Source organism: Delphinus delphis, chromosome 1 (genome assembly GCF_949987515.2).
Source record: "Delphinus delphis chromosome 1, mDelDel1.2, whole genome shotgun sequence".
In the NCBI taxonomy this organism is placed as follows: domain Eukaryota; kingdom Metazoa; phylum Chordata; class Mammalia; order Artiodactyla; family Delphinidae; genus Delphinus; species Delphinus delphis.
In genome coordinates this window covers 119935916-119960697 of record NC_082683.1, presented here as the reverse complement: position 1 = coordinate 119960697, position 24782 = coordinate 119935916, and the positions used below count along the sequence as shown (strand labels likewise).

General features: G+C 46.9%; 1 protein-coding gene across 1 annotated transcript in view; it reads left to right on the top strand.

Moving 5' to 3' along the window:
• The first annotated feature begins 5399 nt into the window (after window positions 1-5399).
• The window catches only part of LMX1A (LIM homeobox transcription factor 1 alpha), a 149755-nt gene continuing 130372 nt past the window's right edge, over window positions 5400-24782 (top strand). The window contains exons 1-2 of the mRNA XM_060009101.1: window positions 5400-5475; window positions 7734-7920. Coding sequence (XP_059865084.1) covers window positions 5400-5475; window positions 7734-7920 — 263 coding nt within the window. The remainder of the gene's footprint in view (window positions 5476-7733; window positions 7921-24782) is intronic.

The window sequence follows — 24782 nt, the reverse complement described above, 5'->3', positions numbered from 1 at the left end:
CAGGAGAATCCCAGATGAATCCGACATGGATCCTTTCCCGAAGGAGCTCCCAGTCCAAGAGGGAGATGAAGTGGGCACATAGATGATTCGACTACAAGATCCAAAGAATGCGGTGTTTTAAATGGTGCCTTTGTTAGCCAGGATAAGTCTCCTCCGTGCCTCGGGCTGTGCTTGTCATGTTGGTGGGAGAATCTGGCTTAGGCATCGCCTGATTTCCCTCCTTTTCAAGCAGCTGGTTTGGGATACCCCCTTTCACTCCAGAAATCCCCAAGGCACCTTGTCCTCCAGTTCCTTCGAGAGATCTGAATGTCAACGCAGGGCCAGGAGGTTCCCGGGAAAAGAATCCAGAGGTCAGGAGAGTTTGTATTCCCAGTGTGTCCCCCGCCACATGAGTCTTTAGCCGCCCCCGTTAGCGTACTGCCTTCTCTGTCTAGGCAGTAATGTGTCTGCTTTTTTTCCTCTCGCTTGAAATGCACTTTGACATTTTTTAACAAATAACACAATTTTCCCTTTGTGTTTCCCTTAATAAAACACAGAAATGAGAGCAAGAAAAGGAAAGTAAAAAAACATGTTCCTGTCATCTCCACTCTGTAGCAGGACGTCCTTCTCCCTCACTTTCTGTCTCCCTCCCACCAAGCATCCGTCTTCCCACCCCTCTCCCCACATCTCAGCCACAAAGATTCACGAGTCTGATGGTGTCGCCTCTCCGTTTTCTGCCATAGAAAAGGGGTAGCTCCACAGCTGGTCTTTATGTCTCGCCTGCATCTTCCACAGATATGCTACTTGACTGGAGACAGATGATGGGAAAGAACTTGAACGGGATCAGGGCGCCTCCCGCTTGAAGGAGAATCCCCACCCCCACCCCGGGTTACGAGGTTCCTGCACACCCTCTTGGGGCCCCACGGTTACTCCTCATTCGTTGCCCTTGCCTGTCCTCCCATGATGGCAACCCCTGGACCAGCCTGACAAGGACTCCACATTTTCTCCTTAAAGCGGAGTACTAGGCTTAAGACACAGTTCCTGGATCTCTTGGAATCTGCTTGAAGTTGCAAGATTCCTGACGTTTCTTACCAGGGATAAATGGAAGTTTCCACACTTGAGGCCAAACACCAACTGTATAATTGCGATCTGGGGGAGATGTGGCCTACCGGCAGCCCGTGTGAAGAAGGACTGAGCAGGTTTTGTTAACAACATGTACAATATGAGTCAACAGCGGCCAGCCACCGAAAACGCTAACATAAAATCAGACCATGCTAATGAGTGTTTTATGGCCAGAGAAAGGAGAGGAGGCCCTGAACATAGGATCACTGGAAAGTTGCAACAGGTCTGGCTGCCATAATTTATGAGAGATAGAGAAAAACTGGAGCGGGTTCAGAGAAAAGTGAACAGGATGGGGGAGGCCGCTCTGCCCACATCTGACAGATCTTGGAACTAGGATTTGACATTGTGAGTGCCCAGCCCTGAGCAATCAATGGACCTGAGGTGGCAATTCTAGGGGAATGAACTTGACCATATAAATAAAATAGTTGTACCAGATGAGCTTTAAGGTCACTTCCAATTCTGAAAGTCTGTAATTTGGGAAGTCTCTCCTGCAGCCTGTTTACCTCGCTTCCACAAATTCTTGGGAAAAAATACTTCTTTCTGATAAAAGGGAGAACACGGCTTATTTTTGATAAAGAGCTTCTGGACGGTGGCTCTGTGGTAACTTTTTTTCATTAAAAAGGTAAAATAATGGTGTTTGAGTTAAAAATGGAAAACCATGAGGCATGATTAGGAGGACTGTTCACAGGTGGAAATACGCCTGTTCACTCATTCATGTCACTGAGTTGACTAAGGGCCAAAGTGAAACAATAAGGGGTAGGAATGGGATTCATGATCCCTAATTCATTGGTAAGGGTAAAATAAATCACAGAAGATAAAACTCTGAATAAACAAGGTGTATCTATATTGGTTTAGACACATCACTTGGACACATCAGCTAGTCCACACCTAGACAAATGTTGCAAAGTACATAAGGATCCCCTGGTTCTACTGGCTATCCCATTGTCCAAAGGAAGTCTGGTTCTACAAACTTTAGACTGTGGGGGGCCTTACGGACCATATAGTATAGCCCCGTCATTTCAGAGAGGAAGTATTGCTGCCCAGAGAGGTGAACGGATGGCCTGACTGACCCAGTGGCAGAGATGGGAATGAAACCGAGGTCTTTTGATTCCTGACACACTGTGTTTTCACCTTTACTGCAGTGCTTCCCCCCTCCCCCCCAGTGAGTGCATCCCTCATCCATCAGTTAAGTAAAGGGTACTTGTTGATCACATATATGTGCCTAGCTCTGCACCGAGGACCCTACGACTTATAATGTATCATGAGATACAACTCTGTCCTGGAGGTGCCCAAGGGCCAGCTGGGGAAAGACATTCCTACCAAAACCCTTGTGTAATCTACACTAGTCAGGCTGCCTTCCAGATGCAAGGACCACTGGAAAAAGTTGGGTCCCAGATCCAATGAGAATCTACCCACTTTCAGGATATTCTCTAAAAGAAACATTCTCACTACTAGTTAACATATTTCATAAATTCAAGACCTTCAGTGAAACCAAAACTCTGCTGGACATTTAAAAAATCTTTATGATTGTATTTGCCTAACTCTTTTTTTCTTGCCTAACTTCTATTTTATGTATTCTCTTAAGAACACTTGTCATTCATATACGTTTTCTTCACACCCTGCTCTATCTGCGGTGGCAGAAAGGACAAAGGACAGGTGTCAGGGGACATGCCACTAGCCATCTGGTCAACATCAGAGAAATCTCGCAGCCCTGCTAAGCCCCCCAAAATCATCTGAAACAATGGATAAAACTATTTGTTCTGCCTACCTCACGGGTTTATTGTAAAGATCAAGCAAAACCATGTATGTGAAAGTAGCCTGAACAGTATAAAGCAGCGTTCAAATGTAAAGCATTAAACTCTTTGCCCTTTTCCCTTGTTTCTCTGAAGTGATATTCAGTGTTTGGCTTGTGCTTGCTGGCATAAAGTACTGAAAATGGGGTCACTGCCCCTAAGCACATTGCAGCAAGTGCTGCCAGTACTTTTTCTTTAAAAATAAGCAAGTGGTCCTGTCCTTGGAGCAGGTAATAGAAAACGCTTGCTCTGTGGCATGTCCTCTGCTCAGGTTCACCTTGCCAAAGTGCGTGGGAATTCCAATTCACTTCTGTTCGGTTCAGGAACTGAGGGGCCCCCAGAGAACCCCAGAGAACTGAAACTCCCCGTAGTATTCAGGTGCCCTCTGTGCTCTGTTTGCCTCACCTGTAATATTGGGATAATGTCTCCACCTCATAGGGTTGCTGTAAAGATTAAATGAGTTAACTATGTAACCAAGCCTGGAACAAAATAAATGTTCCATAAACGTTAGCCAGTGTCATGATTTTTTTTATTGAGCCTCCACTTGAAGCCCAGGACAGTCGTAACCTCCTGGGATACACAGGAGACCCAGTTTCTGCTCCTGCAGGGGCGAATGCTCTATCACTGGAGGCTAGGGTTAGGAGGTGTAGTGAGTTAACATTTCCCCCCAGATACTTTGCTCCCCTTAGAATGTCCCCTTAGCTGACTTCCAGCGCAGTGTTATTCCGAGCTCACCTCCTGGGGGTCAGATCCCACCTAGTCGCTACCAGGAGCCTGATTCAAGCTCTGGCCTTGGATCCTCGGCATCTGCATCTGTGTTCGAACGGCTTTCAAAGTGAAACGGTGAACGGGGTTTTGAGGCCAACGGAAGTTGGGAACTTGCGGGAGCCCTGGGTGACCAAGAAGGGGTTTGAGTAGCTCGGAGCTGCAGGGTCCCGCAGCCACGCGCGGCAAATAGCTTCTTGGCCTTTCCGGCTGCCCGGGTGAGGTTTGCGGTGCTTTTATCACTCGCAGTGGTTGGAGAGCGGCCAGGGAACCAGCGTGCCGGCGCCGCGGTCCAGGTGGCGTGGAGATCTCTGCGAAGGCGCAGCGGGGGCTCGGGGCCGCGGGCGGCACTGGGGCCAGCGCTCCCGGAGGTAGCGATTACACGTGGAGGGGAGGAAACTTTGCGTGCCTGGGAGGTTGCAGCGGCCGAGGGGCGCACCCGGCGGTGGCCGCGAGGTTGGGCTGCTCAGCCAGGCTGGGAAGCGAGCACCACGGGCCCTCCACGGGACGCGCTCCCAGCCCCCTCCCTGCGCACCCCACCCCCTTCCCTCCGCCGCGCACGCAGCGCCGCGGCCCCTGTCAGAAGCGACCGGATCCGCCCCAGCCAAGCAGGGCCCGACTCGCACCCAGGACCGTGGGCCTCCGCCTTCCCTCTAGCCTGGGAGAAGCATCGGGCCCTCCCCTCCTCCCGAGGAGCGACGCGGGCGGGCAGGACGTCCCGAGAAGGCCGGCCGCCCGCGGCCACGTCCCGGCCCGGCCCGGGCGCGCCGAGGAGCGGAGCCAGGGGCCGGCGCTCGCTCCGGCTCCCTCCCGGGCGCGCCGGAGCCGGGGGCGGCCGCTCTGGCTGCAGCCTCGAGGGCCTACGCCTCCCCCGGCCGAAGCTTCCCGCGGCGCTCGGCAACTTCATTCGGCTCCTGCCACCGGGAGCGAGCTCACCCATCAGGTAAGGAAGGCTGCCTGCTCCTAGGCTCCAGCTCGGGCGGGCGTGTTTCTGAAAGTTGATTTGAAATGCATCCAAGAGTGAGCAGGGCCAGCCGCGGCTCCTCCCCGAGGCGACTTCTTTGCTCCTGCAGACATTCCCGGCACCGGCCGACCGGCGGGAGGACCTCCCCGCGCGCCCAGCACGCCTGCTCCTGCGCGCCCCCAGCAGATGCCAGTGCCCTGAGTCCGGGAGCTGGCGGGACGCTCTCCGGGTCGCTTACTCTGCCCCTCCTCGGTCGGGGCAGGTGAGGGACGCAACGCGGCCGGTCTGGGCGCGGGCTATAGACCTCGTAGTTCCGCGTGCCTGGGCCGGGCCCCGCGAGGGAAAACACCCACTCTTTTTAATCTCCATCTTACCCCAGTAGTTGGGTTCCCGCAGAGGCGTCCCTAGGGCCCCCACTAGTATAGGTTGGGGCGGAGTCGGACTCGGGATGGGAAACCTGGGCTGGGGACCGGGTGGAGGGGGTTGGGGGGCAGGGGAAGGAGAAACGCAGTTGGGGGGCGGAGGCCTAAGTACTTAACGCGTTGACTTCGAGTGAAATCAGATCAGTCAGAGCAGTTCGCTGTGACTCGTTTCTCTCCTCCCACCCCACATTTCTCTTGGCTGGACTCTACCCTCCCAGCTCATTCTGGTCACCCTGGACACTCCCTCCGTCTTTTCCCAAGAGTGCGGCGGCTACGGGCGCCGCGTCCCAGAGGGCACAGACGCCTAAAGCGTCGTCTCCTCTCCTCTACAGGTCCTCCCGGCCCGGCCCGAACATGCTGGACGGCCTGAAGATGGAGGAGAACTTCCAAAGCGCCATTGAGACGTCGGCCTCCTTCTCCTCGCTGCTGGGTGAGTACTCAGGCCATGCGCCTGGGCGCACCGTCTTTCCGCCAGGCCCCAGTTCTGGAGCCCAGCTTGCTTGGACCCGGTCGGCAATAGGGGAGCTAGCGGCCCGCTTCATGCACTCAGTTGAGCCCACTCCCTGTCTAGCCGTCAGTCTCTGTGGGTCCTTCCTACCCTTAACCGACAAGCCACCCCAGGCCTCACGCATCGGGCACCGAACTCCCCAGAGCCGCGAGGGGCGGGCGAGATTGCTTGCAGGCGTTTGAATGGCAAATGATTAAAAATACCCAGGACTGGATTTTTAATCACAGAGCTGATCGACGTCTCATAAATGCCGCCGTCTTCTCTGAGGCTTAAGGACGAGCACACAAACCCCAGTCACGGAGCACCCAAGTTCGAGGCGGCATCTCGCCTCCACCAACTCCAGCCCCAATCTCAGCCTCAAGCACCGCGGAGAGGCTTTTCCGGGCCGGTGGGCAGCGCAGCGCGGGGATTAGCCCGCGCGGCAGGGCCTTTGCCTCGGCTTTAATTAACTGGAGCCGGATCTCGGGTCCGGCGTGTCGCCCTCCCTCCCGGGTCTCCCCAATCTCTTTGCAGCGACCACGGAGGAGCGGCGAACCCAGGGCTTCGACCCACACGCGGGTCTAACCGAGCTGAGGCCAGGGATTCCCACCCTCCACCCCGCACCCCGCCCTCGATGCTTTTCAAGTTTGGTGAATGGGTGTTTTAAAATTTTTTAGCGGGAGGGGTTTTCGTTTTGTCAGTTAAACCTCTTGCCTCTTTCCCTAACTCGGAACCGCTAGAGCGGGGTGGAGGCGGAGGATGAGGCTGTTCGGCTAGAGAAACCAGACTGAGGGAGGAATCCCCCCCTCAACTCCCCAGATGAAACGAAATCGCGTGCACCGCGTTCCCCTTTTTCAACCGCCCTTTCGGAAACTTACCGACTCCATACAGCCTCGGAAGATCCAGGGCGTCAGAGCTGGCCCAGACCTGGCGCAGGGCGCGCTCGAACTTCTTGCGTTCAGCGGGCGTCGCGGCTCGCCCGGTACTCCCTGCCCGGCCCACGTCCGCTCTCTGCGCCCGGCTCGTGGCCCTAGACGCCGAGACAGGGCAGAAAGAATAGGGAATATTTTAAAGATCTCGCTACTTCTAGACCTCCCTGCCTGAGCGCCAAGGGGACCGGCCCCGCTCCTGAGCCGGTGGCTGCGTCTCCTGAGGGGAAGGCGACCGAGTAGCAGGGAAACTGGGAAGGGTCAGGCCCTTTGGGACACCACGCGCAAAGGTATTGTTACCCGGGGGAATAGGCCTTCTTTAAATAGCTGTGAAACGTGCCGACATAGCGACAAAGGTGGCTGAGCATCCCACTACCCTCAAAAAAAAAAAAAAAAAAAAGCCGCCCCCCCGCACCCGCAAACTAAAGGGACAAAAGTGACACAAGTGCAAGGGTTGGGACAGAGAGGAGTCCCTTTCGCGCTGAGTCGCTTTGGGTGCGTTTTCGCCCTCAACGCGTGGCTGCTGAGCTCGCCTGATTCCCGGAATCCTGGCCGGACACTCCGCGGCGTCTCCGAATCCTGCTTCTTCCCTGTTTTTTTTTTTTTCTTTCTTCCCTCCATTTTGATGCTTCTTAATTATGAAAAAAACCCATCTGTAATTTGCGCTCCAGCCAGCAGTTTGGGGTTCATTGGTTTGAACAATACTTAGTTTGCTTAGGGCGAGAACGGTATTTTTCTGCACGCACAGGACTTTTTAGGAAGCAAAGAAAATGTAAAGTTTTCCTTCAAAAAATAGAGCAGAATTGCGTTTTAGCAAAAGACAAAACCAAACAACAAAGTAGAAAATCCTTTTTACACACTCACAGTTTTAATAATAGACAATAGAGACAAGCATAGTGAGTGATTTAGTGATTATGTGATAAACCTGGGAGCACAAATTTATTTGCAGGCCGATTTTACAGGATGTGCGCACGTTTGCGCGCATACCAGGGTAGGTTTGATAATTAAAGGCCACTTATTATTGATTTCTGCCCCCTCCCCTGGTAGAACTGAAACCTTCCCACATAGTCCCTGTTTATTAGAAATGCCATTTGGTTTGATTTTGCTCTGCTCTCCAAATCTAAGCTTGGATGTTTTGCGGGGGGCTTCCCAGGGTGGGAGGACGCGGGGGTAAATCCGTGGGTGTGGAGTGATCCGTAGCTGGTCCGGGCCGGCTTTGGCCGGGATGCTGGGCCGGCTCGGCTCACGGGCGGACGTCTGTTGCTGCTGTAGGCAGAGCGGTGAGCCCCAAGTCTGTCTGCGAGGGCTGTCAACGGGTCATCTCGGACAGGTTTCTGCTGCGGCTCAACGACAGCTTCTGGCATGAGCAGTGCGTGCAGTGTACCTCCTGCAAAGAGCCCCTGGAGACCACCTGCTTCTACCGGGACAAGAAGCTCTACTGCAAGTATGACTACGAGAAGTAAGTGCCCGCGCCTCGGAGCGCGCCCCACACACCGGATCAGCGGGCGAGGGAGCCTTTCTCCTTCTTCACCCCCTCATATGCTTCTGGAAGGAGCAAGATGCGCCCAAGAGCCCAGATACGCAGGTGCCCATTTACCCGCATCCTCCATGCTCCCCAGGGCGGCAGAGGGACTGCGCGGGTGCACGCAGCCACGGCCCAGGCCCCGCAGAAGCCCAAGGGATGGCTCCCGTTGTGGTCTGCTCGCCCAGTTTTCCTGACCTGGCCATTCCCTGAGGACACTCCTTTGTGGGTACTCCCACCCCATCAACGTTGTTTCTCCCCTCCCTGCTTCACGGCGGTGCCCTTGGGGGCGGCCAGTGGCCCACCTCTGCTCGCCGGCTCCCCCTCTACCTTACCCACCTGTCTGCGCCACCCACGCGCTTATGCGCAGAGCTGAGGTGGTCCTGATTCCATAGCTTGGGTCCCCTGTGCTCCTACCTCGCTTGGCTTTGTCCACTGGGGTCCCCAACAGATTGGGCTCGGAAACACCGCTGCTGCCCCTCTGAGCTCCGCGGCAGCGCACACCCCTTTTGCTTTTTCTCTCACTGTATTCTCCCCAGCCCCTTCCCCGTTGTCTGCAAAACCCTCGGGCCATAGGAGCAGTTAGGCCAGGTCCTCCATCCTCCGCCTCCTCCCTAATTCCCATGTGGGCATGCGTTTCTGCCACGCCGCAGGTTCAGTTCCCTCCCGTCGACGCGAACGTTCTGGTGTGTTTTGAGGAGACCTAGGAGACAGGTATTTAAGAAAGTGGATTTTTTCGATTCTAGATCTACATAATGTCTAAAGCCTGGACGAGGCTGGGGAGTGGGAGTTTGAAGGACTTCCTGGTTCCGGCCAGGCAGGCCCGGAGTTGCTTAGTAGAGCTGAGCTGGGGGGTAGTCTGGGGTGGGGGTGGGGGTTGGGGGACTGCCTTTCCTGGTCAAAAGAGTTCAGCAACAGGGACACTGACTTCACTGAGCTGTGCGGGGTATTGAAGCAAAGAAAAGTGGCTGAAACGGAGGCCTCTGTTTTTGTACCCGAGGACTGGATAAGTGACGGAGTGCCCTCGGGGCATGGGCAGGAGAATTCTGCATTTGTCACTGGTGAATGAAAGGGACAGCACTATATGAGGATAATCGAGGGAGGGTTAGTGTTCCTGAAAAGCAGTTCCTATCATGTTATTAAAAACACACCATGAAAGGAGGTGTCCAGGAGAAGTCTCAATATAACAGAAAGCTCTGGGAGAGAACAGAAATATCTTCTTGTCTGATTTGCCTGGACTCTGAGGTTTACTACAGACTGACAAAGCAATCAGATCCAGTGACCACACACACAAAAATTCTTTCTGCTGCTCAAACTCCCTTGCTATAGCAAGCTTGAATTTTACCCCCATGTGGATAGAGTACTGGGCATTTTGTTTTGTTTTGAAAAGATCATTTTACACTTTTCAGCACACAAAAAAATAGGTGTTTGATTTTGGATGCGTTGGGCCATACAGAAATATATAAAGAAGTGAAAATGCATCGCCATTACCCAAAGTGGTGATTACGGTTTCAATTTTTGAAAAAAGAAGATGTGGTTGTATCTGTTCTTGATTGTTCAGTGCTCTAGTGTCTGAGCGAAAAGTGCCGTTTTTAGGTAATTCAGCAGATTTTGTGCACACAGCTTCAAGTACCACCTTTGGATAAAGCTTCTGGTTGATTGCTCTTTTTTTTTTCTTTCTTTCCCCTGTTGCTTTTCGTCTGAAGGTTTTGGGATTGTGTAGTCCCCATCTTTATCTTTGTGCTTATAGATGACTGAAATGTCCACATCCTTCAGGCACAACACTGGCAAATTCAAAAGTATGGGAGCTTAGGAAAGGATTTGGGTGGTGAATTTCTATTGTTTGTGAAAAAAAAAATCACGAATCAAAGAAGGCTTAAGGGTCAACACAGCTGTCTGGCCAGTCAAATCTTCTTTAAGGAAGTCAGGCTGTGTCAAGAGGAGAAGAAACAGTTGTTGTAAAGTACTTAACACAACAATGTCCCCTCCATTTCAGCCTCCCAGGTTTGGAGCGGTTTGGGCTTATTAGCCCACTAGGGTCAGTTCTCCCCGCACAAAGCTATTTCTGCAAAGGGAAAATTGCAGGGATCAACTTGCCAGCTGTTGGCCAGAACCAAGCAGATTTTACAGAGTAGTGTGAGCTACATTGTTTGGAGAGGTGTTGATGCTACAGTGAGGGTTTTTAATTTTGATTTTAACATATATTTTGGAAACACAGATGGCCAAAATGGAGTTGCTTGTCTCTTTAGTTCACTGTCAGCACTTGTCTGTGCCCAGAGCCTCCACTGTTTTTTTCTGATTAATTTTATTCCGTTTTTCTCTCCTCTGTCCCCCATCCCAATCCCGTTCTTCTTTAACCAAGCAGGGCTGTAATATATTTAATAATCTTAATGGCATTCATCTGCGTGGTAGTTGCTATAAGAGAAGAAAGCGTGGTTTGTTTGTTTGTTTGTTTTAAAATTAGGCTCAAAACAAATTCCTTTATTTAACAAGCTCTTTGAGCTCCTACAGGCAAGGCACTAGGCTAGGGGATAGGAGGATACTGAGAAAAAGTCTTGGAGCCTGCCTTCAAGAGGCTTATATTATAGCCTAGCACTTTCTCCATCTATATTATCCTAACTATTGAATATTTCTTGAAAACCTCTACTGAGACTGCAGGACTAAGTATTGAATAGAAGCTGTCTGGAATGACCAGAAATTTAGCCTCCAGGAGGATGCAATTCAATTTTAGATAATAGTCATGAAACAGTCACAGAGAGCACATTTCCTCTTTAACAAATACATTTGTAAACATAATTTTTGCTTTCTTTCTTCGGATCTTTTTAAAAATTTGAGACCCAGCCAAGGCAAGTGGAAAGGAAATTAAGATGGAAGTTAAAGTGATCGGACAATGGTGGTGGTAAATGATGGAACAGTTCATCGAAAATGAATATTCAGGCAGTGCCCTTGTCTCCAAAATTCATGGAGCTCAAATGCTGTTTTTACACATCAAAATAAAAGAACATATAGCTAATGCACAGTCTTCAGTGAAGTTCATAAACATAATATTAACCAAGTGGACTTATCCTGTTTATGTTAGCCATTTGTATGTGCATTTCTGGCCATTGAGCACTGTTGCATTTGAATTATTAGCTGCCTATTCATGGTGTCAGGCAGCCAGTTAAAAAGTGAAAATTATACTCTGTCAACTAGTTGTTACACCTTCTTGATGTCAAACACCATATTTGTCTAATTTTAAAGAATTGAATTGACAGTGGCATCTTAGGCGTACAGCCATTCATTTGAAGACTTCAGGGTATTTTGTTAAATATTTGTCTCATACACTGTGACACTCTTAGGAATAATTTATCTCCTCAGCATCCAAAACAAATAGGCATTTAAGGCTGGAGTGCGGAAAACTGATTTATGAACGTCCAGAAATTAAGAACTGGAGGTGACCTTTATTGTTCGTGACGTGCCGTCAAAGAAAAATAACTAGTTCGGTGGGATGGTACACGCACAGAATTGATGAAGGGGCATCATGTCACATAAAACATCAGGATGCTATAGGTGTGGGTGTTTAAACGTTGGACTCAGCCGTCTTCAGTGTTCCCGAAAGTTAGCAGACAGCCGAAGTATTTTCCAGCCTGGGGAACTTCTACTTACATAACTCTTGTTCCCTATTTAACTGAGTCCTCTAGGATCTGGTTAGTTTGGAGTTTTCCCTGAATTTGTTCCAAACAAATACTGTAGTTGGACTTACGTTGGAGAAAGAAGAGGCTGCTGAATAACAGGAATGTGGTAATACAATAGATAATTAAGCCTTCTGGAAGGGATCCCACATTTAAATCAAGTTTATATTGTTTCTTTCATGTGCCTGGCGGCTCTGTGTCAGGCGGGGCCCTCTCGCCTCACATATGAAGTTTATCATTACCCCTTAGATTGTTCTGGACATCCTAGGAGCAGTGTGGGATAGTACTGCTGTCATCAGGGCTGCTCTTATAACATCATAACTCCCCACATGTCAGCAAAGGGCAGGCCTTGGGAAACCTTCTCTCAGAGGGCCAGTCCATGTTTTCTCCCCTTTCTTTTGGAGCAGACCAGTTTTTCTGAAGGAAGGGACTCCAGTGAAGCAGAGTACATATCCCTCACTTAGAGCTTTCTCTGTATGCTTCTTTCGACCTGGTGATTGGCAGCCCCGAGGAGAGGATGGCTGAGGTAATGATTTCTTTTAGGATCAGTAATAAACTAATGCTGCATTTTATCAAGGTAGTGTAGGCTGTATGTGTAGGGAGGATGGTTAGTTTGGTTTTATTACTGTGACATTACTTGGAGATCAAAATTGGGCATCAGTTCCTCGTAAAAGAAGCCCACAGATGAAATTACAGAGGCAGTTGTTAGATTTTTACTCTATCTTTTGTTGGCCTCACTCCTGGCATAATAAAAGTTAGGAATATAAAAATCAAACACAGCTAGGTAATGAATTGATGTCTGCATTAAATTGCAGGGGGGCTTAGCTTGGGATAAGCACGGTCCATGGGCTGTGGCTGTGTTTGTGCAGGCTGACTTATCTCTTTTTTTATTTAGAGGGTGATTGGAAACCCTCCTTGTTCAGAGGTTTTTTCTCTTTTTATATGTATTGGTCCGTAGGTAGGACTTTCTGAATCTCAGACTTAAAATGTTGAAATAAAATTAGAGAGCAGGAGTAGATATTAATGGTATTCTGGGGATTAGATATGAACATTGCCTTTCAGAGTAGACTTGTGGGATTCTTTTGATCCTTCACGTAAATGGAGCACATTAAAAAAGTTATTTCTCCGATCCAGTTTTACATATTGTAGAGTTCTGGGATTCTGTCATCCACCTGGCTAAGGAGTTGCTTTTGCTGTTCAGATTTCAGTGACAAGAGCTTTTCTGATAGTTCATTGTTTGTCTTGCTTTTTAGTTTCATTTTTCTTATTTATAACTTTTGTGTGAGCTAAAATACTGTTACTAATTTTTGAGAGCCCTCTTTATTGTTGTTTTTTAATTCTGGGAAGGTGTTTTGGAATTAATGAGTAGGTACTGTTTCTCTAATGAGAACAGTTCCATTCATTAAATTATCAGCTAATTAATTTTTATGGTCAAAGAAATTATTTGGATCCTACTGTTCAGAAGTGAGAAAATAGACAAGGATTTAAAATACTCATTATATTGCCGGGAATTTATTAAAGCTTCTTAAATTGATATACAAAATGTCATTGTTGCTTTATATCAAGATCGAAGATTCAACCCGTATTGAATCACGTTAATTTGATCGTTAACTATAGTTGTACAATACTGGGAAATGAACTATGGGGGAAAAAGTGCGATCACATCCACTAAAGAAAGGTTTAAAAGTAATTTCCGCCTTAACTATGAAATCTTAGCTTTACTTTAATGCTTTGCAATTTTTTTTTTATACCTTTCTAACATGGAAATTTAAATGCCCATATCTTCAGATGGGAGTTCTTGGTAAGCCACTTGCAGGGTGGGGTATGGAGGATTGGGGGCTGTATGGGGTGGGCAGTGCCACCCCTCACCCCACCCTGCACAGAAGCAGAAAGGGTCCTATGTGGGAGAACCCTGTCCAGTTTCCAGCATGCCTGAGGCTTCCCCCTAGGAATGAATGCCCTGTATGTTTTTCTGAAAGTTTCTTAGCAATGTGTAGATCAGCGTTGCCAGCAGCCTTTTCAGATTCAGTTTGGGGAAGTTGGTAATTTTAGGAACAAAATGTAGAAAAGGTTCTGGAGAAAAGAGGCCCTTTTCTCCTTTGCGCCTGTTTTCTGGAACCCACAGAAAAACTTGGTACACCTCACGATTTACATTTTCTCCTTCGTCTCCTTGACTAGCGCGATGTGGGACAGTTTAGTCAATTTATGACAATTAGAATTAGTTATGTTATCATTGACCAATGTCAGCCGCAGCTTTGTGTCTCTTTGTCGTATATTAAATGAAACCCAGCCAACTGTCTTGCTGAAATGAAGCAAACACCTTCCAAATGTCAAATTGTTATTTTAGTCAAGCACAATTATCTGTCTCTATATTTTTAACCAAGATGAAATTAATAAAATTGCTGTGGCCCTGGCATTAATTAGCAGGAGGATTAGAGCTATATCAGCTAAAAAGGAGGTGTAAACACTATAATCTTGCTGCATGTTTGTTTTCACACTACTGAAAATAAATAAAATGAGACTTAGGTTGGGGATTAAGTTTCTTTGGGCATTAGACAGCAGATGCAATTGGAATGCAGCAGAAACAGTGAAGTATTAGTGAAGACATTATCAGAGGAATAAAACTGTGGCCCAACACTGGTTTCCTACCAATTTCTGGTAGACTTGGTCCCATTGCAAATAGCCCCATCTGGGCAGTTAAAAGAGGATTTTTAAAACCTACTTCCGTGCTGTACTTTTCAGTCGCGAACCAGGGCAACCAGATCATCTGTAGAGCTTGTCACCTGGCTGCCGTGCTCGGGTTCGCTAGAATTTAATGGAACCCTTGCCAGATCCCCCATTATTGCACCATAATGTCATAACAACTAAAAATACAAAATGGACTGTGCTTCTCTTAGTCCTTAGCTGAAGTCACATGAAAGAGTTTGGTCTCTTCTAGCCTTTCAAGATTCCAGTTGGGGGATCCTATTTTTGGATAACAGTAAATATGTCTGGCTTTTCAGACTCTCTAGGCCTCCAGTGGCTTTCTACCCTGATGGATTTGTATTTTATCATCATTACCCTATAATGGACAAACCCTGGTAGGTATCTGGCCACTGTGGATCGGACTGCCTTGTCTCATGGGCCAGTTAAACTCTTCATATTAAAAAAGATCTTTGACATCCAGCAGTGCTAGGAATGGGCCACATGCCATATCTGACTTCACATCTAGCCCCATCCCGTTCTGCCTCCCCCTCACTCCCCTATATCCTGTAGAATTCTACTAACTTGACTCTTGCAAGCACATGATATTACTTAACACCGTCTCATCAACTGCCTCATTTCTCCCCCATGCCAAGTTTATGGACTGTTGGTCCTCTTTTAATTTTTCTCACTTGGAGGAAACAAATTCATCTTTTAGATACACAGCATAATGGTCCACCCAGTTGTGGAGCAGAGCTCAGCTACAATACCTGGTGAGGGGCATTAAAACACTCAGGTTTGCATGATCCCATGACCACACTCTTTGGGTGACCAACTGGGGCCCCTGGACATCTTTCTGAGTGTGCCTGGCACCTTCATGGATGCTGGGTTATGTTTTTCAGTGGGTCGGAGAAGTGCCTGAGTCTGATGTTGTGACCAGTAAACCGGGATGAGGAGTTGTTTGGTGAGAAGCCTGGCTAGCGCTCTGATAGTGTGTACTCACTCTTAACTCTTTTTGCTGCTTCTTTGGGTGTCACACTTCTCCAACCTGGAAAGAACCATCCTTTATCTCTTGAGCGCCAGCGTCTGCTGCTGCAGTGAGAAGGGATCTCTGGAGCAGCCTCCTCTCCTAGTTCCATGGGGCCCCTTCAGTTACACGGTAGCCACTCCTTGACTCACAGTTCTCTTGCCTGCTCCCTGTCAAGCCTCAGGAACTTTTAAAAGGATTTTTCAAAACAAAACAAAACAAAACACCCCCTCCTGAACTCCAGATTAGCCTCTTAAGCTCATTAAAGTTCCTTTAAATACCAAAATGTTGGGCTCCTGGGGACTCTCCCCCCAAACCATATTTTCATTCTTAACATGTTGTCATCATTTGGTGTGCAGCAGATTAGGGCCAGCTCCCTCTGGGCCCATAAACAGTCCCCTCTCTCTCTGTAGGAGGGTCCAAATATGTCTTTGTGTGAGTACTCAACAGCCTAAACCTGAGTGGAAGCTGATGCCGGCTTGGCCTGGGGCCCCCAGCTCCAGGGTAGAGAAGGGGTTGATGTCACTGGGGACAGGGTGGGGCCCGGAAAAGGGAATGGGCAGGTGAGTGGACAAAGTGTGGCTCATACAGTTTTCAGGAGTTTGGTAGTCACTGAGCCCTCTCCCAGTCGCCGTGGAGACCCAGTGATGGGCGAGATTTAAAGGCTTGTCCTTACCCTAGAGAGGCAGCATGGCTTTGGGAGGACCCAACAGAAACACTAGAGCCAGTTTCTGTTCAGCTGCCAGGCATTGCTGGTCATCATCGTCCAGAGGTGGATTTTTACAGCTACACCTGCCTTTTGCCTGATGCTCTCTCTTTTATTGCAGCCTCTTTTCCAAAGGGCCTCCTTAATACATCCCACCCCGGTCTCTGTCATTTCAGGCTTCCTTCCTTAAAGCTGGCTCTTGGGGAGAGCTTTCTGGTTTTGACAGTGGAACAAATCCTTTTTAACATAACCATCGAGAGTTTCCTCCCCTGCTGCTGGCTCCCCCTCCCCCCTTCTCCTCCTGTCCCTCCTCACATTGTAGCAGGGATTCCTGTTGCGCACGTATTCCCCAGTACCACGCGCAGTGACGGATACCGTCTTCACAGGGATAAGGGCTCAGCTCTTCAGAGACATAAGCCATGCCATGCTAGTGCCTCATGGGCGGTACCATGAAGTAGACACTGGAAATCCAAAGGGGAAGAACATCCCAGGAGACCCTTCCCTGCGTGTCTTTGGTGGAAGTGTTGCTTGGTCTCTGCAACTGTCTTTCCCCTGGGGCTCTATGCACCTGGAAGCCCTGAGTTCAACCACAGCATGGGTTTTCCAACCCCCTTTTCAGAATCTCAGCTCAGCCTTGCCTTCTTGCGTGTCTTATGCTCAGAACCTATCTTATGACCTTTTAATTTTCAAATTATGCTGTGTGCAGGCTAGAGGCTGCTCTCCGCTAGCTGTCAAAATGGAGAGGATGTTATGAAATAATTCACATTGGGATGTACTGTGATATTCTTCCAAAGATACTTTTTAGCTGGAAGGGTGTTCAGTCAAATTATTTTCTTTGTGTTCTGTTATTGGTTGGGTTCTTCTATTTTAAAAGTCCACGTCCATAGATGGAAGGGGTTGGACAGGTGGATATGAATGGTTTGGGCACTCCACAGCTCTCTGCATTACTGGAAAAATAATATGAAACACATGTCCTACTGTCAAGAGATATCCAAGCCACAATTTCCTCATCTATACAAAGGAATAGAATAATAACAGCCTCATAGGGTTATTGTGAGGATTAAATAAGGTAATGAACTTGAAAAGCCTTTTGGTAAAATGTGGAGAACTATACAGGCTTGGGTATTATTATTGTTGGTTTTTTAATATGAGTAAAAGAATACATATTCTTAGAAGCTGTGTACAATAACACAGTCTAGTGGTTAAGAGCATAAACTCTGGAGCCAGAGTGTCTGGGACCAAATCCTTGCTCTGCTGCTCACTAGCTGTGTTACCTTGGGTGAAGGTCATGCTTTCTCTGTGCCTGTTTCCTCTCTCTAAAATGGGGATAAGAATAGTACCAACCTCAGAAACTTCCACTTATAACATAAATAAGTACTAGGGATGTAATGCACAATATGATAAATATAATTAACAGAGCTGTATGTCATATATGAACATTATTAAGAGAGTAATCCTAAGAATCCTCGTCACAAGGAAAAATATTTTTTTCCTATTTATAAAAAGTTTGTGTCTATATGAAATGATGGATATTCATTAAACTTACTGTGGTAATCGTTTCGTGATGTATGTAAGTCAAGTCATTATGTTGTACACCTCAAACTTATGCAGTGCTATATGTTAATTATATCTCAATAAAACTAGAATAAAAAAATTGTACTAACCAACCTCATAGGATCATTTTGGGTTAATATTTTTAAAGCATGCAGATCAACGATTGACTCATAGAAAATGCCATCAAAGGATGTGTTGAAAAAGAATGTATCTTTTTGAATCTTCAGAGAGCCTTCACAGATATTATCTTTATTGGACCTTACAACAATTTAAAAAGTTAGATAAGGAGAGGTGTTTTTTTTTTTTTTTTTTCCCCTTGCATTTTGTAGCTGAGAGAGAAGCTGGGATGCTATCCGAAGCCTCTGACTCCTGGTCCAATGGCCTTTCCACTAAATCACACCATCTGCTCCTTGAATTCTGGTGTTCACACCCCAGTGAGATCACAATTCTCAGTCTGTCCTATTGAACTAGCTCTTGGAAAACAAGTCCCCACCTGCTAGATACTTGAGCTTTCCGGCAGCCTTCCGACGGTCAGCTGTTTATATATTCTGTGGTTTTAAAGGAAGTTTTTTGGATTTGGGGAATGCCTGAGTCAGTGAGTGTGTGTGCGTGTGTGTGTGTGTGTGTGTGTGTGAAAGCTGCTAGTGTACACTCATCACTGTTTATCAAACTCCTCCGCAAGTGCAAAGCTGTCCTACCCATCCCTCCTATCCCATCCCATCTGCATTGGTCTCCACTGTCTGCCAGCATCGCTGTTCTTCCACACCAGAAGAATGACACAAAGGGAGACAAGCATCCGTTTACCTCCTCTCCAGCTCCCAGAGTTTGCGATTGGTGACTTTTGTTCTGGGAGCCTGTCTGCACATTTGGCAGCAGAACTGTTAACTATCAGATCTGGAGCCTTCTAGGCATACTTCCATTGGGACTAGCCAGCAGCTGTCCATCCATTCCTCAGATAACCCCTTTCCAAGTTTTCTTCTGAACTGTGCTGTATTTTCAAACAAGCCTCAGCCTCAGCTAGGAAAGATCCCACTGTGCCCCCGTGTGAGGCTGATTTCCCAAACTATTCGCTCCCTCTTGTTTATTACTTGGCCTGGCTGTATCGAAAAAGGGATAATGGAATCTTGGGTTTTGAGGAAATTAAGTATTCCTGTATTGTATTATTTCTCTCACCACTGCCGACACTTGGTTCTCTTAAAGGTAGGTCCAGTCAATTTTAGAGAGATGAAATGTACATTTGAATTTAATCTCTGTAAACTGGCGTTTAATGAAACTAGAGATTTCAGGTAATACACCAGCAATTGGAATGCACTTTACCTAGTTGTATGTGCATTTCTCAAATTTAGAACTAAATGGAATCTTATAAACAGTTGGTTCATTAATTAAATTACTCATGCATTCCTTTAATCATCAGACTTATTAAATTCCTGTATGTGACAGATATGTAAAAATGAATAAAACAAAGCACTGATGTATTAACAGTCTAGCAGAGATTGCTTAGAGACATAAATTAAACAGAGGCTTGAGAGAAGAGTAAACTTGTTTTAAGAGAGGCATGGCCACTGGGACTGAGTACCAGCTTGTCTAAATCCCTTGGTTCCCTATTGCTATGTGCTATTCATTATCTTTATAGTGCCTATCATAATTTGAAGTACATATTTATTTGTTGGTTTACTATCTGTCTGTGTCACAAGATCATAAGCTCAGTGAGGACAGGGACCTTCCTCTTTCTGTTTTTTTTGTTGTTGTTGCGGTACGCGGGCCTCTCACTGTTGTGGCCTCTCCCGTTGCGGAGCACAGGCTCCGGACGCGCAGGCTCAGCGGCCATGGCTCACGGGCCCAGCCGCTCCGCGGCATGTGGGATCTTCCCGGACCGGGACAGAACCCGTGTCCCCTGCATCGGCAGGCGGACTCTCAACCACTGCGCCACCAGGGAAGCCCCCTCGCTTTGTTTTTTAACTCCTGTATCTCCAGCATCTTGCATGGTTCTCGACAGATAATAGGCATTAGACATGATGGCTGAATGGATAAATGCATCAATGAATGACTTGCTTGGGGTTGTTGAAAAGGCTTCATGGAAGAGGTGATATGTTAATTGGCTCTTGGAGCGTGAATGGGAATGTGAACCATTCAGGTGGAGATGTCCAGGAGGCAGTTGTAAAAGAAGATCTAGAAACTATCCTGGACAAGAAGCTTTAGGATATGTTATCATATCAATATGAGAAGTGCCCAAGGGGATCCTACACAGAGTGAGAAGAGGCTCAAGGGTGTAGCTTTGGGGAGCCCTGGGAGAGGCTGTGATGAAATGGCATGGATGCAGGAGAAAACGCCAGGGTGAGTGGGCTTCCGGAGGACAGGGCAGAGGTGGGGAATTTTAAAATGTAGGGCCACCTATTTGCTCTTGGAATTGGCAGTTAGTCAGTGGTAACCTTATCAAGAATAGCTTTGTCAGAAGCTTGGAGGGATCAGGACAGCATTTTAATGGGTTTTACAATAAAAGAAAGAAGAAATGGAGTGATATGGCCGACTTTTTTGAGAAGATGGGTAGTGGAAGAAAGATGGGAGGGAAAACAGTACCTGGGGTAGAGGTAGAATAAAGGGAAGATGCTTTAGGATGGGGTGGTTTTGAGGCTCTATGATGGATGGCTAAGGTGAGTTTTGCCAGGAAAGGAAAGAGGCTGAGGATCTGGGAGAGAGAGGGGCCTCCAGTTCACAGAGGAGAAGCTTGGGGAGGGTCAGGGATACATCTAGGGTACATGTTGAACTCCTGCTTTGGTCTTTCCTAACCATTCATTCCCTTTGTTCTCTTGTGCATTTCTCTGTGGATTAGCCAGAGCTGATCATCACTGAACAGAGGCCAGCAGAAGGTGGGTCCATTTCCCATCTCTCCTCAGCATCTCTTGTAAGGTGGCTATTGCAGCTTCCCACGTAGCTTCTTTCTCGAGGTCACCCTGGTTCATGGGCCGGGGGGGTGACAGCAGAGTGGGGCTTCAAGCTTGAGTCCTTCTTCAGATCCAGTTGTCTTGGTGTAAAACTTACTTATCATCTTCCTGTTTCTGCTCCTCGTTCGTGAAGATCTCTATTTGGTTACAGCATAGTCCAAGGTATACAGTATGTGGCTGATTCCCCAGGACACGTGTTCACATCTCCCCAGGCCAGGAACTAGTCAGTTGTGCTTGGCAACTAGACCATCCATACACCTATCCATTGGTAGGCTTTTGCTTCCCGTGATTCTCAGGAGAATATTCAAGAGAGGGGAGTCCAGGATGGGGACACCGTCCTCCTTATTGACCAGACCGCAGTGGCTTGGTCTCTTAACCCACTATCACTCTGTTTTACAGTCTTATTCATATGGTTGGTTCGTATATTTACTTTCCCAGACTGGAGGCTAGAGTGACCTATAGTGGAGAACCGTGGGTTTTCAGAATCCTTGAGCTTCAGTAATTCCTTTGCCTCTGCTTTATCTGGGTGGGCCCGGGCAAATCGTTTAACCTCCTTGAGATTCTCCCATTAGCCTCAGCGCCTTTACCTCGAGCTCTCTGAGGTCTGGAGCCTGATCACAAACTGCCTGATGTGTACAGTGGGGGAATGGGAATGTTTTTGACGAGGAGCGGGAGAGCAGTGTATGGTTGGGTGGGAATCCTTCCTTAGGTCTAGGGCTGTCGTATCTGTGTGACCCTAGCAGAGGAAAGGTGACAGGGTCATAAGGGGCCTGGCCACCTAACTTAGAAGGAAATTAAACTAAAATTGGTGCTATCAAGGAAGCTGAGCATTTTCCAATGGCTCTGCCTCTGTGGCCAGTAAATTCAGTGGAAAATATATCATTCAGTGATATGTTATTTGATATCATAGACACCCAACCGATTCATGGGATGAATTTTTCTGCTTGTCACCTGGCTGTAAGAGCTCCATTTAGACCGAGCTCAGTAGTGCTGGAAGGGAGAATTGGGTGGAGAACTGTAATACAAACTGCAATACTTCATGATGTATTATTTTTCAGTTTCCCTCTTGACAGTGAAAGGGCAAGGGCCGAATGGAATGTACTCTTTTAAATGGCAACATGGACACAGTGGGATTGCTGGAAAGCCGTTAGTAGCCAAACCTAGTTAATATCAGCTCAGGTAAACGCTCTTCATCACTGGCCCCTTTTCTCCAACTCAATTATTGAGGGAGTTCCCCAATGAACTCCTTTAAAATTTTAATGATGTATGTACGATATTGCAGAGGTTGAACTGTTACGATGAGGTGATTTCGGCTTTACCCTGACGTTGCTGGTTAATTAGAGAGGAAAGAAGGTTCTGAAGCTCATATTACCTGTAACGTGGTAAGACCCACCATCAATAAAGTCACATGCCATGGAATCCAGGGAGCTCATGTTCCTGCCTTTTTACCAGATTGAGCTAATTCTGGGGACAAGATGGAGGGAGAATATGTCCTGCCTGTGGCCCTCCAATTGTTTGTGGCTTTCGTCCAGATAGCACTTATTCTTAGAAGTGAATAGTGTTTTTAGGAGAAGCTAATGGAGAGATTTGTATCCAGGGCCTTGGTTTGATGTTGTAATTGTGCCTGAGGAGGTCGGTCAGTCCTCAACAGCCACCTGTAGCCTTCTTGAACATGAAGCATGTGCTTTGAGTTGCTCTTTTTGCGGGTAGTAACACAAACACGCACAGACCATATTCTGTCCCTTTGTGTAACTGAGGACGTACATAAGCGAGATCACTGGGCAAGGTCAGAGTTGTAACTTGTGGCCAGATAACTGAGTCACTGTCTCTTGGTTTCCATGGAGACCCAACCCATGTCTTCAGACTTACCAGCACCAAGGGATAAGTAAATGAGCTAATCGGCCACAACCAAGCTTAAAATCCAAGGGCATCAGTACACAGTGAGTGATCTGCATATGCAGATCTGTAATGGGGAGTACAGCTGGGGGTGAGGAAGGTGTGGCACAGTGGCTGGTACTTCCCAGGTTGGTGGCTTCTGTCTTCCATGGCGCGTCTCCACGTACCTCACTGAGAGCCTAACTGAGGGATCCTTCAGCATTTAGGAGTCCTGTATTTCAAGGGTCATTTCTAATTTTAAAACCCTATTTGATATCGGATATCCTGGGGCTTTTTTAAAAGCCCATTTCTTATTTCACTTTTTAAAAGTGGGAATTCAGATTATTATCATTTTTCATGTAAGGTCAGTTTTCAGTTTTCCCTTCTGAAAGGTGACCCCAACTTGACTCGGTTTCTTTTCTCTTTGCTTTGAATTTACCGTTTAATTAAGGAGGTTGATATATTCAGGGTAAGATTTAGGATTGTGGCCCATCCCTCAGTTTTGGTCAGCCTGAAAGTAAATTTTAACTTTCATTTACTTTACTTATTCAGCTAATATTTGTTGAACACCTGCTGTGGGCATTGTTATAGGCACTTGGGGTAGAGCAGTGAACAATAGGAGAATTCCTGACTTCACGGAGCTTACCTTCTAGAGGGGAGGAAAGACAATAAACAAACAAATAAAATATGTCTCCCCCCAGATCTCCCCAAGTTTGACTCCTTTATGTGCTTACTCAGATATCCAGGTATTTAATATTACAACCCACCCTGACACTCTTCATTCTCCTATAACTTCTATATATTTCTTTTTTCCAGCTGCTAATCACCTTCTAGGTTACACTGTAATATATTTCTTTATTATGCCAATATATTGTTCCCCCCATTAGACTCTAAGCCCGTGAGAACAGTGATACAGGTTATGCCTCATTTAATAAGACACTTTGCTTTATTGTGCTCTGCAGAGATTGTGTTTTTTTACAAATTGGTTTGTGGCAACCCTGCATCGAGCAAGTCTGTTCGTGCCATTTTTCCAACAGCATTTGCTCACTTTGTGTCTCTGTGTCACATTTTGGTAATTCTCGCGATATTTCAAACTTTTCCGCTAATTTTAGATTTGTTATGGTGATCTGTAATCAGTGATCTCTGATGTTACTGTTGCAAAAAGATTACGACTCACTGAAGGCTCATGTAATGGTTAGGGTTTTTTAGCAATAAAGTATTTTTAAATTAAGGTATGCACATTTTTTTAGACATAATGCTATTGCACACTTAATAGACTACAGTATAGTGTATACGTAACTTGTATATGTACTGGGAAGCCAAAAAATTTGTGTGACTCACTCTGTTGTGCCAATCGCTTTATTGTGGTGGTCTGGAACTGAACCTGCAATATCTCTGAGGTGTGTCTGTATTTATTTTGTTCACTGATGAGAGCCTGGAACATAGTTTTGTTTACTAGTCTGATACCTGGAACATAATAGGTAGCCAGTGATCGTTGTGGAACGCTTGGAGTAATTTGATTCATCAGCAAAGCTGTCTTAGACCCATGGTGGACAAAAGTGAAGGCAAGAGGATGATTCCAAGATATTCCACCTGAGCTGAGTACCTTTACTGAGATGGCCAAGATGTGAGGAGAGTAGGGGAGAGGCAACAGTTGGGGAGGCCAGACTTTTCTTGTGTGTGGACAAGATAACACATCTATTTCTTAGCTCCGTTATTTTATTCCTTAAAAACTTACGTAGAAACCAAAAAGGAGGGGGAAATGTAAAGGAGGTGAGTGAAAAACCCAGCAGTGTCGATGTTTGGAAACCGTATTTGGAATAGAGGTTTTTAAACCCAGGTTTTGCGTCAGGATATTCATGAATCCCTTGCCTTATTTTCCCAGGAGAGAGAGAAAGAGAGAGAGAGAGAGACTGTGTGTGTCTGTGTGTGTCTGTTTCTGGGGGAGAGGGTCCGTAGATTTTCATCAGATCCTGGAATCTTCTTGTGGTCCCCAAATGGTTAAGAGTTAGTAATCTGGAAGAAAAGGAAAGTTTTAGGAAGATTCTCACATGGAGATTGCAGCATCTTAAGAATGGGCGGCAGAAAGACCCCCTGCTTCCCCACACGGACAAGGGTTCAAATCCCAGCTCTGTTACTTGGCAAATTAACCTCTGAGAAATCTTCCTCTTTATTGGTAAAAGGCAGAAACTATCTCTTTACCTATGTTATAAGGATTAAAAATTATGCATGTCTATCCAGCATCTAGTAAGATCCTCACTAGATGGCTGCTAATTATACTAATAATTTACTCACTAATGTTTAGCACTGCCAGCCAATCGTAGATTATGCCCATATGGGCA